The sequence below is a fragment of the Bufo gargarizans genome, chromosome 4, assembly GCF_014858855.1.
Source record: "Bufo gargarizans isolate SCDJY-AF-19 chromosome 4, ASM1485885v1, whole genome shotgun sequence".
NCBI lineage: Eukaryota > Metazoa > Chordata > Amphibia > Anura > Bufonidae > Bufo > Bufo gargarizans.
In genome coordinates this window covers 424090231-424103602 of record NC_058083.1, presented here as the reverse complement: position 1 = coordinate 424103602, position 13372 = coordinate 424090231, and the positions used below count along the sequence as shown (strand labels likewise).

The window sequence follows — 13372 nt, the reverse complement described above, 5'->3', positions numbered from 1 at the left end:
AGTCAGCCTGGATAACGCACGGGGACCTCCAATAACATTAGCAGGAATGCAATTGTAGGTGCTGTTACCACAAGACAAAAACCATCCCTTAGGGAGCATGATATTATAGATAAAACTAGGAGTCACAATGGTCTTATTACAACTCATGGAATTATCCAGGGAGCTAGCAAGCCTACTATTCTTTTTACAAGTGTCGTCCATATAATCATATACACTATTCCTAGGTAGTCCACTTTTTATGTCTCTATTATCATAATATAAAGTCATATCCTGGGAAAAAGTAAAACAAGTTTCTGCTGCAGTCACGTTAATAGTAGTTATTCTAATATTATCGCTGCTATTTCCTAATTTCTGACATTCCCCACAGAAGTCATACAAGGGAATAAAAGATTGTGTATTGTTAGTCTTTGACCAGACTTCAAGGAGGGATTCATCGGGTGTAGGCTCAGCAATAACACATGTTTGTATAAGATCCCGTGGGCTCTGTAAGTCTCTAAGGCACAATGAACTAACATTTAGGGCATTTGCCATCCTGACTATACTATTCTGTTCAGAATAAAAGGGGACGGGAGCCAAGGGATCTTGCTCCTGAGCTCTTGAAGTAAATGTCCTTCATACAGATTATACAGCTAATTCTGTTTAACCCTTCAACCAACTGTCAAATTGAGCGGGGTTAGCCACTGATTGTCCTGTGACCGCAGAGCTGAAAGGAGTGCAGGACCAGTGTGGCTCTTGGCTTTCAGGCACAACAGACGCAGCACAGCATGGCAACGTCTCACCTGGCACGTTGAATAGGTTCTGGGATGCTGGGGTGTACAGCGTAAGAGGTAGTAGCAGTGGAAAAGGAGGAGTCAACCGAGGAGGAGTTGGAGGATGGAGGAGAAGAAGAGGCAGGCCTGCATGCAATCCTTGGCGGTAACACCAAATCCACACGGGTGCCAGAGGTTGCATGCTTGACAGACGTCAGAATGTCCACCCAGTGGACAGTAAAAGTTATGTACCTTCCCTGCCTGTCAGATATATCTGGGCACCAACACTGTGTGCCAGAGATACATTCACTTGCTGCTGAACATGGCCATATAGCTCTGGGATACCCTTCTGGGAGAAATATTTTTTTCCGGGGACCTTCCATTGGCCTTTGAGTCCACCAGTTTATATGGCAGTAGTTGGCGGTCTAGCAGTTCCAACAAGCCAGCGGTCAGCCGTTGGGCAAGAGGGTTATCCGGTGCCATCAACTTTTTACGTTCGAACATTTGGGTCACAGAAGACTGCCTTTTGCCAGATGAACGTGACAGCGGCACAGTGGAAGGTGGAGTGGAGGACAAATGGGAGGAGAAGGAGAAGAGGCAGGACGTGGAGCGCCGGGAGTGTGGCTTTGTGGGTTCTGACGGTGTTGCTCCTATTGGGCTCGGTGATGGGAGGAGTGTTGGGCTTACCGTGACTTATGCGTTGACAGCACAGGCTGCAGATGGCAACACTATTGTCAGCAGTCGACGCGTTAAAAAAAAGCCCACACTGCAGAGCCATGTGTCGTCGTCCTGGGAGCGCCAGATTTGACTATGCATGGTGGATGGCTCGCTCCAGATACATTTGCAGTCTGCTTTTTGCCTCCTGTGCACTGCGAGCTCTGCCTGCTTCTACCAGCTATCTGCTGCTCTGTCTCTCCCTCTGAACTCCCCTCCTCTTCCCCTCTTATTGGCATCCACGTGACATCCATCGACACATCAACATCGTCACCTTCACCACCACTGATATTAGAGATCTCGGAATAGGCAGCAACAGCAGGAACCTCCGTCCTTGGGCTGATCTGGGTACTGACGTCAGATCGCTGCGTGGTGGCTGTTTCTACCTCCTCTTTCTCATCCGATGCCAAGAATGGCTGTGCATCGGTAAGGTCTGGGAATGGATGGGAAAATTATTCCTCTGACTAGAGTGGAGGGGCTATGGTGGTAGTGGTGACTTTGGGGGTGCAAACAGCAGAAAGTGAGAGGAGGGTGCAGATATAGATGATGAGGAGGGTGCAGAATCGGAAGGCTGAGTGAGCCACTCAACCAACTCTGGTGTGTACTTTGACGTAATCGCATGCACCTTCTCCAACTTCCCACTTGGGCTTCGGCCTGGTGTACCTGCCCGACCCCTACCACCCCTGCAGAATAGCATGCCTCTTCCTCTACCTGTCATTTTCAAAATGACCATTTGACAAAGTCCCTATTGGAGAGCAGTATTTGTGGAAGCAGGTATATCAAACCCCTTAATCATTTTTTTGGGGGGAAACAGGTATATCACACCAGTTGCAATTAGTTGTTGAGCGTTTTTCCCTCTGTATAGCTGTGGTATCGCTGCAGAACCACACACAACTGCTGCACAATACAAATGCACTATATAGAAATCAGGGTGGATAAAAATCAATTATTATTTTTTTAATCAGATTTTTTTTATTTAAATCAGATTTTTTAATATAAATGCTTTTTGAGGAAAATATATTACCATCCAAAGGTTATTTCATTATGAAATAAAGATTAAATTTTTAATTATGTAGAATAAGGCTGTATATGTTAAATTTTTTGTTAAATTCCATTAATCCATTCACAATGTCATGCTCTTCCAGAGGTCTTTGTAAGATTACTATATTTTCTCTGCCTACAAGATATTATCACAGATGCTAGGTTTAATTTTGTAGTTCTCAAAACTGAATTTATAACATGAAAAGAGCTGAGAAAAAGATCTTAATCCTAACTTCTACAAACCTATAAATACAGAATCAACCCCTTCAGTGCTAAGTTTAAAGTTCAGTGAATAGAATATAAACAATATTTTTCTGATGGTTTGGAGTGGAATAGATCTGCACAAGAATAAAGTGAAACTAAGTGTAAGGAGGAAAAGGCAAGGAGTACTACAAAATGAAAGTGAAACTTTCTGAGCACAGTACTGCACAGCCACAGACAGACAAGTCTTTGGATCTTTTTGTGTGTATGACCTGAGGTTTATCACATTCTTTCCTTGGAGGAAAAAAACTATAATGGCACTAATATTATAGGTATATCACACCCCTTCCTAAATCCGTTTTTTGGGGGGCAACTGTCCCTCTGTATAGCTGCAGTACCGCACACAACTGCTGCACAATACAAATGCACTATAATATACTTTCTATGTTAGAAAGTATATTATAATATATCACATCACACCCCCTCTGTATGTTACACCTATCGATAGCACATCTATACCAGTCCTTTAAAAGGACTTTTGTAGCCCTGTCACGACTAAGAACATGTTTGTTCGAAACGTGTAGACGTTCATTCGGAACACTGAGGTGATGCTGTCACTTTATGGATCTGTACTACACCGAATAAAGGAACCCATAATATTTTCAACTTCGATGCTGGGTCCATTGCTTTATTTCCACTTTTGTGGCCCTATTAGCTAGCGTTTGGTGTCCCTAACAGTCTGTCCCTGCTCCACACAGCAACCTCTCCCTACACTGGCAAAAGACTGAATGTAAAATAGCTACCAAATCGGGTATATTTATAGGGTAGGGGGTGTGTCCATGTGCTGAAACGTTTCAATTGGTTGTCCTGTCCCACCTGATGGATGTGTCATAGGTCAGAGTTCTGCACAATACAAAAGAATATGGCGCTGGCAGACATTGCCATATGTTTGCCTGTTCATCGAATCGCGATCTAGCAAAGTCCGCTGCGAAACGACCGCCAGGCGAACCGCAAGGCCATCTCTACAGAGGACGACTCGTTTAAAATACAGTATATGGGCCTATTGCTCCTAATAGTGATTCATATCATTTGTTCATCTGACCATAAGGCGTCACTTTACACGTGCGGTTAATTTAAAACTTAGCTTTTATTTTGATTCTCATTAAATTGTCTACACATACAAAATGTGACCTGCAAAACACTGAGAGACTGTTTAAAAATCTCAGTAGTTAGTAGGCAGATACCCTTCTTTCTCTTTAGAATCTAATCTAAGTGATGAGTCACTATTTGTTTCCTTCACAGTGTTACTCTGCTATTTGTAAAAATGTAACAAAATAGTCAGTCAGTGCGTGCTATGACCAGCTACATATCATTTCTTTTGTATCCACTACTTCCCACTCATTGCCTTTGAAGGGTACACCTCCTACTGTACTAAAACACACATACACTGCCACCCGACATGTTTCGCCGACAAACTGGGGTCCTCAGGGGATCAGGCGTGGTCAACATGTCCGGCCGCATGATTTGAGCACTGCAGACTTTATGCAGCTACAACCACTAATCCTGCCGACATCCTGCATACCTGACTGGGAACTGAGCCTTCGTCTTCCTGGGAAAAACTTTTGATCACTCTGAGCCTCATTGTTTCCACATCTTGGTGGACCTTAATGCTGATCTGGAGCTCCTGGGAGTGCTCACCTATGCCATCTTCCTGCTGCCTCCCTGCCCCATGTGCTGCTTCCGTGAGGCGGTATTCACTGTTGGCCCTCTGCTGCTTGTGGATTTACTTCAAGACATCCATACAATCTGCTGCGGCCCCAGGAGGACCAATCGCCATTGGTAGCACCTAACACTCTGGCAGAATAGAGCTTGAGCTTAGAAATCATTCTGTGAGGGGCTTTTTCAACTCATTCATCATTGCCTCCATACCTAGGCGACAGAAAAGCTGTGCCTAAGAAGCAGTAAGGAGCTGCACAAGACAGGCTACCTCAAGGGAATATGCCAAGGAGGACTCCCAACTTGGGAGAGTCCTAATAGACCTAAAACACTTAATAGTGTCTCGGGGAGACCACCAACAGCAGGGAGAACCGAGTGAAAACATGCTAACCCTGAAACATGTCTCTGCTGACATACAAACCTCTACAGGCTCTTTCTTGTAAAATAGACAATCATAGAGTCGATGTTGGCCTTCTCAGGAAAGACCTTCAGAATCTTAGAGGCAGAGTCACCCATGCTGAAGAGCATATTTCACTCTAGAGGACCGCACGGCCCCCATGATAGCCATGCTGCAAGATCTGACCCCCAAGACTGAGTTGTGGCACCAAAAGGCCACTCCAGAAAAAATAATTTGTGTATTATTGGTCTGCCTGAGAGGGCCAAATGCCAGAATAATTATTTTCCAGAGCCTTTATTTATGGAACGGGCTCATAGAGTTCCTGCAAAACCTCCTACCCTTGGGGCACATCCCATACTCTTCTTGGCTTGTTGACTCAACTACAGAGACTGAGACACAGGCTTGTTGAAATTTATTTGAAAACTCCTTGGTATACTTAGAGAATTATAGAAACCATTTGGCTACTTTCATCACTGTCAACCATCGATTGAAGGAGCTACAGATTCCCTACTTGATGGTCTACCCGGCAAGTTTGAGAGTTGTTAAGGTCTGTTTCTTTACTACTCCAGCTGAAGCAGATTCATGGTTGTCTATTCATTGTCTCCATATTTTATGTTTTTGATTTTGATTATTTAAATAAAGAGCTATTTTTTATAATATAATTTTACTCACCGTTTTATGTTGGTATTACTATGTAACTATGTTACTATTACAAACAGCACTACATACCTCTTAAAGTGTTGAGCGTGAATATTCGAATTGCGATTTATAATCGCGACTATCTCCACTTCGAGAATATTTAGAATATAGTGCTATATATTTGTATACACAAATATTTTAATCACAATTCTTTTTAGAGAATTTATTGCGAATATCGGTACTTGGCAACATCCCTAGCAACCAATTGGAAAGTTGACTATAGGAGTAGTATTGATCGCGAATTTTCGTATCGCAAATTTTCAGATGGCCTATTTTCACAATCAATAAAATGACAAGATCTCGAATTCGCAAATATATGACGAATATTCGCCCGAATATTTGTGAAATATCACAAATTTGAATATTTCCCCTGCCGCACAGCACTGACCTCTTACCTTCAGTGACGTCTCCTCTGATACAAATGTTCTCTTTTCTCATATTATCCATTCAGAGCAAACAATCATGACAGCCTCTTTTAGTGATTTTTATTATTTTTTATGATGTAGATATTTTCTTTCCTTATCTTCTCCATATGGAGCAGGCAGTCATCACAAAGTATTTCAGCCATGTTTCTTCTCTGCAGAGTTCCCCACACAGAAATGTTAGATTCATCACTTTTCCATCATCCCCCATCCTGGTGACCCAACAGTATGATTGTGCTGCGACCCCCAATACTGGGCCCATTGTACTCCCAAATGCCCCTAAATACATCACTTAAAAAATAACAGTGCCATACAGAGAGTCTCCGAAGTGTTCCCAAATGTCATACCAATAGTAATAATTCTCTAGAGACTGACCTTATTAAAAATAATGCCCCTTACAGTGCTCCCAATAGTATTAATGTTCTCCAAGAGTGCAATGCCATCCTTATTGTGCCCAATAATAATGCCACCACAATGCCTCCAGTAGTACTAATGCATTTATTTTGCCCCCTTTTAGTGCCCCAGTATTATTATAAGGTCCCCCAGTAGTGACCCCCTTATTTATAATGTTCTACCCTCTGTATTGTCCCAGTAGTGACCCCTGTATTATGCCCCCCCAGCAGTACTCTTTGTATTACTAAAATGCCCCCACCCAGCAGTGCCCCTGCATTACTATAATGCCCCCAGTAAATAAGTGCCCCCAGTATGTTTAATGTCCCCAAACAGTGCCTCCCTGTATTTATAATGGCTCCTCTCTTTACTGCCCCAAAGTAGTGCCTCATGTTTAATTATTAATGTCCCCCAGTATTTCCGACTTTATTTATAATGCTCTCCCCTCTTTACTGCCCTCAATAGTGCCCCCTATATTTTTTCCCTCAGCAAGTACCCCTTGTATTTTTATGTCTACCAGCAGTGCCCCCAGTATTGTCATGTCCCCTCTGTACTGCCCCCGGTATTTGGCCTCATGCACACGACCATTGTTTGTTTTGTGGTCCGTAAATTGCGGATCCGCAAAACACGGATGGCATCCGTGTGCGTTCTGCAATTTGTGGATCTGCACGGTCAGCCATTGATATAACTGCCTATTCTTGCTCCGCAAAACGGACAAGGATAGAACAGGTTATATTTTTTTTGCGGACCACGGAACGGAGCAACAGATGTGGACAGCACACAGAGTTCTGTCTGAATCTTTTGCGGCCCCATTGAAGTGAATGGGTCCGCATCCAAGCCGCAAAAACTGCGGCTTGGATGAGGACCAAAACAACGGTTGTTTGCATGAGGCCTTTTCCTCAGCAGTGCCCTCTGTATTTTTATGTCCCTCTGAGGGCTAGAAGAGTAAACGACGCTGCCTGGGCAGAATGTGTCACTGTCCGACTCGCCTGACAGAATTGCGTTGTTTGCGTAGCGGTCAAACCGCCACTGCTTATAGGGGGGCACTTCCAATAGGTGGTGAGATGGTTCTCTTTCTTGGGTGATACCTCTTTGCATAATTATTGTTATCATTAATGGTTGTATAGTATTTTTTTAAGAAATGGCAAATTTGTTATATTCATGCTTTGTCGTTTATTCTCATTTAAACGGCTTCTATTCCCAGAATCATTGTAGTAAAACAGATGGACCTGACACTTGTGCACAGGTCAGCAGAAGCTAGCAGTCTTGGTCCCACCACCATCTGTGACTTTATTTCTGAGAAAACAGAACTTTTTAATATATGCAAATGAGCCTCTAGCAGAGAAGCTCTATTCTCCCTGCTGCTGCACCTCTTGCATGTTGATTGATAGGGCTAGGCTTTGCAAATGTCATCATGCCTGGCCCTAACTTCTCCTAGTCTCGTGCCTTTGCCATGCGCTTCAGTACCCTGCTCAGTACAGATAAGAACTGCTGGATAGCCTCTCTACTGTACTGCTTACATGGCTGCAGTGGTGGCACGCCAGTATACCCCATATGATTGCTGCAAGGAATCGGTTGCATTATTAGTATACAACAAAAGACCGCTGAGGCCCATGATTGGCTGCGGCGGTCATGTCAAAGTTGCAAACAGTGACATGAATATGACACTGGAAGTGACAGTGGATTAAATTGGTGAGCGTAGCCTCTTTTGTTTTCACAGTTGCATGCACTGGGAAAATGTCTAAATAACTCTGAAAACCCGTTTACATTTTATTCATGGATTATATATTGTATAATTTTCTTCCCTTACAGGTTTGATGTTGATGAAATCAAAGCTGCAAATGCCTTCAAGAAGTGGTGCCTCATTCCAGTTCTTGGGTTGATTGAGAATTCTTTACATGATGCCAGCCTGTTGCATACTTTGTTTTGCCTTTTGCTTCAAATCATTAATTCCTGCTCAAAAGTTGCAGATATGCTGCTTGATAGTGGTTTGCTATATGCTTTGTGTAATACATTAGCAACCCTATGTGGTATAGAAACGAGGTAAGTTTTTTAATTTTATTTTTATTTATTTTATTCTGTGATATTTAGGTGAGCCACACAGAAAATTGCACCACCATCATACACAATTATTGATAAACTACGATGTACTGTCTAAATCAAAATAAAACACACCCATTGTTGATAAAAAATAAATTAAAAAAAACCAACCATGATCTCTGCTTTGTCAGTGGTAGATGTATGCTAGATATTGTGGAGCCTAACATCAGATGGCTAACTATTAGGGTGCATTCACATGACCATAAGTGTTTGGCGGTTCGCAAATTGAGTATCCACAAAACACTTATACCGGCCGTGTGCATTCCGCAATTGTGGACAAGAATAGGACATGCTCTATATTTTTGGGGGCCGTGGAACAGATGCTGGACCCATAATTATGGTCGTGTGAATGCACCCTTACATAAATTAAAATCTGCTTCTGATTTATACCAAGAAAGGGTATGCTTTGTTTGGAGCTAGATTTATATCTTCATTGAGATTAGTGTTATGGTTGCTTCTTCCATGTCAGCTCTCCATATACTGGTCAACACTGGTTGTTAGATTATGACTTCCCAATATACTAAAGGGGTTCTCTGACCCCAAGCGAAAATGAATTAAGGGCCAGAATGCATTTTAAATGATAAAAAAGAAAGCCATTCACCAGTGTTCCATTCCAGCAGTAAGGGTCCTGTCTCTGCTGCTTCTGGTTTCCTGTAGATCAGAAGTGTGACGTCCCCTGTGAATGGCTGCTGCAGTGCATGTGATGACGGACAGGACTAAACACCTCCGATCTACAGGGAATCGGAAGCAGTGGGAACAGGACCCTTAGTGCAGGAACCGAATCCCAGTGAACAGTTGAGTCATTTTTTTTTAAATGTTAAACACGCTCCAGACCTTAAAGGAGTTGTGCATTGATTCATATTGATGACCTCTCCTTAGGGACAGGTCATCAATATCAGATTGGTGGGGGTCCGACACCTGGCACCCCCACCAATCAGCTGTTTAAAGATGAGGTAGTGCTCCATGTGAACACCACATCCTGTTCATCACGCGTTGTCTCCTGTGGAGTGACTTAATGGCATGAGTACCTGTCATTACACTGCAGAAGTGTAGTGTAATGAACTAGGAAGAGGACCTCACGTGGAGCGCTGCCTCGTCTGCAAACAGCTGATTGGTGGTGGTGCTGGGTGTCGGACCTCCGCCAATAAGATACTGATGACCTATCCTGAGCATAGGTCATCAATATAAATTGGTGCACAACCCCTTTAATTAATTTTAGCTTCTTTACTTTTGAAAATGTCATTCCTGTATGATTTTATAAAAAAAAAAGAAAACACAGAAAGGAAGACAACTATTGATTCAACTGCTCATAGCAAAATTTTTACTTCTACTAGATAGTGTCATCTACAAGTATGTAATTGTAAGAGATCTCAACATTGTTACACAAAGGAGCAGCAAGATGGCCAGTTCGCCGTTGCGGGCTGCCGTCTTAACTCACAAGTCCGGTGATGCACAGGTAATTATTTACCTATGCCTGTGCGCGAGCCGGTCTGAAACAAATGCGGTCACCGGGAGCAGGCAGTTCCGAGAACAGCCCGATGAAGGCCCTGGCAGCTGTTCTCGGAACTGCCTGCTCCCGATGACCGCATTTGTTTCAGACCGGCTCGCGCACAGGCACAGGTAAGGAATTACCTGTGCATCGCCGGACTTGAGTTAAGATGGCAGCCCGCATGTGTTTGCTGGCGAACTGGCCATCACTGCCTGCATTCATAGAACCAAGAATAGCAAATAATAAGAATAATGTTTCAATTACATAGTTATTTCACAACCCAACAGCTTTATTTGTTAAATGTAGAAACCACCATATGTAATCAGTAAACGCCAATATTTAGCATTTAGTTGTATGTATTGTGACATTGTAGATACAGTAAAGAGCAGTTTTGGCATTTCTTGGACCTCCATCACATTTCTAAGCTCTGCCATGTCAGCCTGCTAAGCTCCACTATCAGCTTAAGACCTGATTCACACGACCATGATCGGCCCATGAAACATGGTCCATGTGTTGGCCCCATCTTCCCGGCTGACTGTGACTCTCCTGACCCAAACTGTCTGTATAATAGTAATTTATTATAGTCAGTTTGTATGTGATCACAGAACTATTGCGGTGTGCTCACATGATGATGTGAGTATACAGCAATGGCCCCGTGATTCGATGTAGACTATCATAAATTACTATGATACAGTCAGTTCGGGTTAGGCGATCCATGGTCGGCCTGGGAGATGTATCTGACACACCATGTTTCCCAGGCTGATCACAGATGTTTGCATGAGGCCTATTATTGCAGCCAGGGCATTTCTCCTACTGCTCTACAGATGGGAATGGCCCCTCTCACTCCTGGGCACCTTTTAGTCATTTCGTTGCAGCCACCCCTTCTTGGCTAGCAGTGGGGCCTCAAGCTATTTGCCTGGTTTGTATGGTGCACAATACTTAACAAATCTTATCAGAATAAACACCAAAAAGTAAAACTACAGGTGCTGGAAAAGTATTACCTACTTATAAGAGATACCTAAAGTACACTGTGACCACCTATATACAAAATATAAACACATAAAGAAAATTGGCACTGACAAACGCGCACCACAGGAGTATGCAACAGATGAGTCAAAGAATAAAAAGAGAAGAAAGAAGTACAATCTATTGAAGGAATCAGGAGTAACCGTTTGCTGATTGGCACCCCCTCTCAAATTACTAAAACGTTAGCAATTCAAAACATGTCGAATTCAGACCCAAAATGGCACCACCAAAACACCCCTCTCTGGTTTTTGTGGTGGTTGTATATCATGTATTCACTTTTGCAATATGAATTTTAGTACCAGATTTCAGTTATTTTTGCCTGAGTTAATTGTTTCTCTCTAGGATTCATGTATAACCCCTTATGGACCGGGCTCATTTTCACCTTAGGCCTCATGCACACGGCCATGTTCCGTGGCAGAGAGCGGTCTGTGGTAACACGGCTTTGATTCCTGTTGAGAATAGGAGTGCACGGCGTCATTGGTTGCTATGACACCGTGCGCTTCATGCCGCTGATGCACTACAGTAATGCACTCATATAGTAAAATTAAGTAAAAAAAATTATTTTTTATTTATAAAAGAAAAATCCTACATTTTTGAAAAATGTGCAAATTTCCAAGGTTTAATTTCTCTACTTCTATAATACATAGTACTACCTCCAAAAATAGTTATTACTTTACATTTCCCATATGTCTACTTCAAGTTTGGATAATTTTGGAAATTCCATTTTAGTTTTTGGGGACGTTACAAGGTTTAGAAGCAAATCTTGAACTTTTTCAAAAACCCAATTTTTAAGGACCAGTTCAGGTCTGAAGTCACTTTGTGAGGCTTACATAATAGAAGCCACCCACAAAATTACCCTATTCTAGAAACTACACTTCTCAAGGTATTCAAAACTTATTTTACAAACGTCGTTAACCCTTTAGGTGCACAAGAGTTAATGGCAAATGGAGATAAAATTTCAGAATTTAGATTTTTGGGCAAATTTTTCATTTTAATCCATTTTTTCCAGTTACAAAGCAAGGCTTAACAGCCAAACAAAACGGTATATTTATTGCCCTGATTCTGTAGTTTGCAGAAACACCCCATATGTGTCAGTAAACTACTGTACGGACATGCGTTAGGGCATAGAGGGAAAGGTGTGCCGTGTGTTTTTTGGAAGGCAGATTTTGCTGGATTGGTTTATTTACACCATATCCCATTTGAAGCCCCCCTGATGCACCCCTAGAGTAGAAACTCCATAAAAGTGACCCCATGTTAGAAACTACACTTCTCAAGGTATTCAAAACTTATTTTACAAACGTCGTTAACCCTTTAGGTGCACAAGAGTTAATGGCAAATGGAGATAAAATTTCAGAATTTAGATTTTTGGGCAAATTTTTCATTTTAATCCATTTTTTCCAGTTACAAAGCAAGGCTTAACAGCCAAACAAAACGGTATATTTATTGCCCCAATTCTGTAGTTTGCAGAAACACCCAATATGTGGCCGTTAACTACTGTACGGGCACACAGTAGGGCGTAGAGGGAAAGGTGCGCCGTGTGGTTTTTGTAAGGCAGATTTTGCTGGACTGGTTTATTTACACCATGTCCCATTTGATGCACCCCTAGAGTAGAAACTCCATTTTGGAAACTACGGCATGAGGTGGCAGTTTTGTTGGGATTATTTTTAGGGTACATATGATTTTTTGTTTATCTATACAGGGAGTGCAGAATTATTAGGCAAATGAGTATTTTGACCACATCATCCTCTTAATGCATGTTGTCTTACTCCAAGCTGTATAGGCTCGAAAGCCTACTACCAATTAAGCATATTAGGTGATGTGCATCTCTGTAATGAGAAGGGGTGTGGTCTAATGACATCAACACCCTATATCAGGTGTGCATCTTCCTTTCCTTTGGCAAAATGGGTCAAAAGAAGGACTTGACAGGCTCAGAAAAGTCAAAAATAGTGAGATATCTTGCAGAGGGATGCAGCACTCTTAAAATTGCAAAGCTTCTGAAGCGTGATCATCGAACAATCAAGCGTTTCATTCAAAATAGTCAACAGGGTTGCAAGAAGCGTGTGGAAAAACCAAGGCGCAAAATAACTGCCCATGAACTGAGAAAAGTCAAGCGTGCAGCTGCCAAGATGCCACTTGCCACCAGTTTGGCCATATTTCAGAGCTGCAACATCACTGGAGTGCCCAAAAGCACAAGGTGTGCAATACTCAGAGACATGGCCAAGGTAAGAAAGGCTGAAAGACGACCACCACTGAACAAGACACACAAGCTGAAACGTCAAGACTGGGCCAAGAAATATCTCAAGACTGATTTTTCTAAGGTTTTATGGACTGATGAAATGAGAGTGAGTCTTGATGGGCCAGATGGATGGGCCCGTGGCTGGATTGGTAAAGGGCAGAGAGCTCCAGTCCGACTCAGACGCCAGCAAGG

The 13372-nt window shown here is 42.6% G+C and overlaps 1 protein-coding gene across 1 annotated transcript in view; it reads left to right on the top strand.

Moving 5' to 3' along the window:
• The window catches only part of LYST (lysosomal trafficking regulator), a 556878-nt gene that overhangs the window by 314081 nt on the left and 229425 nt on the right, over positions 1-13372 (top strand). The window contains 1 exon segment of the mRNA XM_044290763.1: positions 8142-8372. Coding sequence (XP_044146698.1) covers positions 8142-8372 — 231 coding nt within the window.